At 38.7% G+C, this 3,397-nt stretch overlaps 1 protein-coding gene across 1 annotated transcript in view; it reads left to right on the plus strand.

The window, feature by feature from the left end:
- CCDC170 (coiled-coil domain containing 170) overlaps positions 1–3,397 on the plus strand; it is a 70,319-nt gene that overhangs the window by 1,626 nt on the left and 65,296 nt on the right. The window contains exon 2 of the mRNA XM_008064962.2: positions 357–613. Coding sequence (XP_008063153.2) covers positions 357–613 — 257 coding nt within the window. The remainder of the gene's footprint in view (positions 1–356; positions 614–3,397) is intronic.

The following is a 3,397-nucleotide window of genomic DNA, read 5'->3' on the forward strand; positions in this document are numbered from 1 at the left end:
AAAAAAAGAAGAAGAAAAGAAACAGGTTACCATTGCAAACTAGTTTATTGCTTTTGCAATATACATTGTAAATGTCTCCTTAGTGAGACTAAATCAATTGCTCAATTGTTTTTGAAAAAAATAAAATAAGAAGTTTATTACTTAGGCATCATTTTCCCTTTGGTAATACATACATATACATATATTAATATACATTAAGTCATACATAAAAGGGAAATTTTCAATTATGGTTTTGGGTTTCTTAAAAGTACTTAGGTATGTATAAAGGTACTTAGGTATGTATACTTAAGTATGTATACTGTACAAGGTATGTATGCTGTCAAGTTCTTTTTTCTTTAATTTCTTTTCCATGTTAGCTTCGAGACCTCCGGTCCAAGATGCTTTCTAAAGAAGTCTCCTGTCAAGAGTTGAAAGCTGAAATGGAAAGCTACAAGGAAAACAATGCCAGAAAATCATCTCTGCTCACTTCCTTGAGAGACAGAGTTCAGGAGCTAGAAGAAGAATCCACAGCACTCTCCACTGCTAAAATCAGAACAGAAATCACAGCTCACGCTGCAATCAATGAGAACCAGGAATTAAAGAAGAAAGTTGTAGAACTAGATGAAAAATTACAGTAAGGCAACTGCAGTATATTTCTAAGTATTTTAATAGCAGCATATGTCCTTGAATGTCCTGGCATTTTGCATTATTTGGCCCTGAAACTCAATTTGAGAAAAAAAAATTATTGACCTCAAATATCTTTGGAGTCTTGAAAATTTTTCCCAAGTTCATTTCCAGATGTCATCAAGGGTCTCAACAAACACAGCATTGTCCTAAGCATGGTTATGTCCTACGGATTAGGGCTGCGCACACTTATGTATATAAATTTGAAGATTCTGATAAGTAGAGGTTTCAACCTGGGGTGGTGGGATAGTGGACATAGGGAGGGAATTATTTAAAAGTCTGTTACACAATATCCCAGAAGCCAGACCATTCCATATCATGCTGAGCACCCCTCATAAGGTTTGTGTGTGTGTGTGTGTTTTTTTAGTTGAGTCTAACTCTGTCACTCAGGCTGGAGTGCAGTGGCACATTCATGACTACTATAGCTTTGACCTACCGAGCTCAGGTGATCCTTCCACTTCAGTCTTCCAAGTAGCTGGAACTACAGATGCAAGCCACCACACCTGGCTTATTTTTTGATTTATTGTAGAGATGAGGTCTTGCCAAGTTGCCCAGGCTGGTGTCAAACTCCTGGGCTCAGGCAATCCTCTTGCCCGCGCCTCCCAAAGTGCTGGGATTACAGGCATGAGCCACTGCACCCAGCCCTAATTAGCTTTTTTTTGCCAGTTTATGCAAAGAGTTTATGAAACCTAAGTTTTCACTCTTAATTCAGAGAAGACGTGATTTTCAGACAAAATTCAGAACTAGTTTCTAAAACATACTGGGGGTGCTAAATACACACACAAACACACACACACACACACACACACACACACACACACACACACACACATTTTAAGAGATGTTTGCAGTGTCCGGACGCTGATGGTAACCACTTTGAATACCTCTTGTAATTGCAGAAGTCAAACATGACTTGTATTCATCTTTTATTATCAGTATATATTGAGTATAACAACTTTAATAGGTTTTTCCTTTCTAAAAATGTATACTTTTTTGACACCCTCTGTATTTAAAAAATTTTATGCATGACTTAAATATCTTTATTAGTAAGATATGTGATATTCAGTTCACTTATTCCATCTTAAAAAAGGTAACTCAAAATTTTAACTCCTGTCCTCTTTCTTTCCTTCCATTTACAGCAAAACTCCTTAAATGTTCGTATGGTGTTCATGGTCTCCAATTTCTCTCTTGTCTCTTGAATCTGTTTCACTGAAACCACTCATTAAGGTCAGCAGTGAGTGGGCAGTGGGAGTTAAGTGGTCAGTCTTATCTTACTTGACCAATCAGCGGCATTGGTCACAGTTCTCTTTCTCTTTGAACCAGCTCTTCTCTTGGCTTCCAGGACATTACACATGCCTAAGTTTTATCTTACCTTTCTAGCTAGTCTCGTTTGCTGTTTCTCCTCACCTCTTTAGCTTTCAAATATTGGATTGTCTCAGGACTCAGTCCAAGAATCTCCTTTCTGTCTAAATTCACTCTCTTGGTGATCTCATTTAGTTTCATGGTTTTAAGTATGGTCTACATGCTGATGACGTCTACATTTCTATATCTCCCTGAATCTCTTCCCAGAGCTCAAGGCCGGCACACAAGGTCTGACAATTAGGTTTGAGAACCATCCTAGAAAAAGTGCTCCATACCTCATTGCTGCATATCACTATAGTCACCTTCGAAGTACCCTTGGGAAGCTATGCACCAATGCCAGTGCCCAGTCCACCCATCAAAGAAATTTTAGAACTCGTTTTCTGCAACAGCTATCAGAGTTGTCATCATTATTTGTTGGGGTCTGACAATTAAGTTCACAAATTTGCTACTCTGTGCTTACATTGGCAGCACCGTACAAATAACTGTTGGAACACTCTCCCTACTCACCTGATCTGACCCCCAGTCACTTTTTTCTTTACCCAAAGATAAAGGAAATACTGAAAGGAAGACGTTTGATGACATTCAGAGCATCAAAGGTAATATGATATCTATTATGGTCATTCCAGAAAAAGAGTTCCAAAATTGCTTTGATGGGTGGACTAGGCACTGGCGGTGTGTAGCTTCCCAAGGGGAATATGTCGAAGGTGATGGTAGTGATATTCAGCAAGAAGGTATGGAGTACTTTTTCTAGGATGAGTTTATGAACTTAAGTGTCTGCCCTCATATCTTACTACCTACTGGACATCTTTATGTGGATCTACAGCAGTCATGTCAAACTCAAGTGTCTACAACTGAGCTCCTGGTATTCCCACAAAATCCTCCTGCACTTTCTCTCATCTCATTTAATGCTAATTCCATTCTTCTAGTTGATCATGTCAAAAATCTCGGTATCATCCTTCATTCTCTTTCTTATTCACACTCCATGTCTGATTCTTCAGCAAGTCTCATCACACCTATCTTCAGAATAAATCTAAATTTTGCCAGCTTCCTATTGTCACCTTTTCTGTCACTAAGTTGGTCCAAGCCACTATCAATTCTCAATATCTATTGAAATAGATATTTGTTATAATAGCACCTCACCCTTGGTATCAATTTCTGTCTTTGTTTGGGCTGCTATAACAAAAATCCCACAGAATGAGTGACTTAAACGACAGAAATTTATTCCTCAAAATTGTGGCAGCTGGAAGTCTAAGATCAAAGAGTTTCTGGTGAAGAACCTCTTCCTGGTTTTCAGATGCATACCTTCTCACAGTATCCTTACATGACTGAAAGAGAGAGAGAGAGAGAGAGACACGGTGGTGGTGGTGGGGGG

Source organism: Carlito syrichta, unplaced genomic scaffold (assembly GCF_000164805.1).
Source record: "Carlito syrichta isolate Samal-C Ts95f unplaced genomic scaffold, Tarsius_syrichta-2.0.1 Scaffold308114, whole genome shotgun sequence".
Taxonomy (NCBI): domain Eukaryota; kingdom Metazoa; phylum Chordata; class Mammalia; order Primates; family Tarsiidae; genus Carlito; species Carlito syrichta.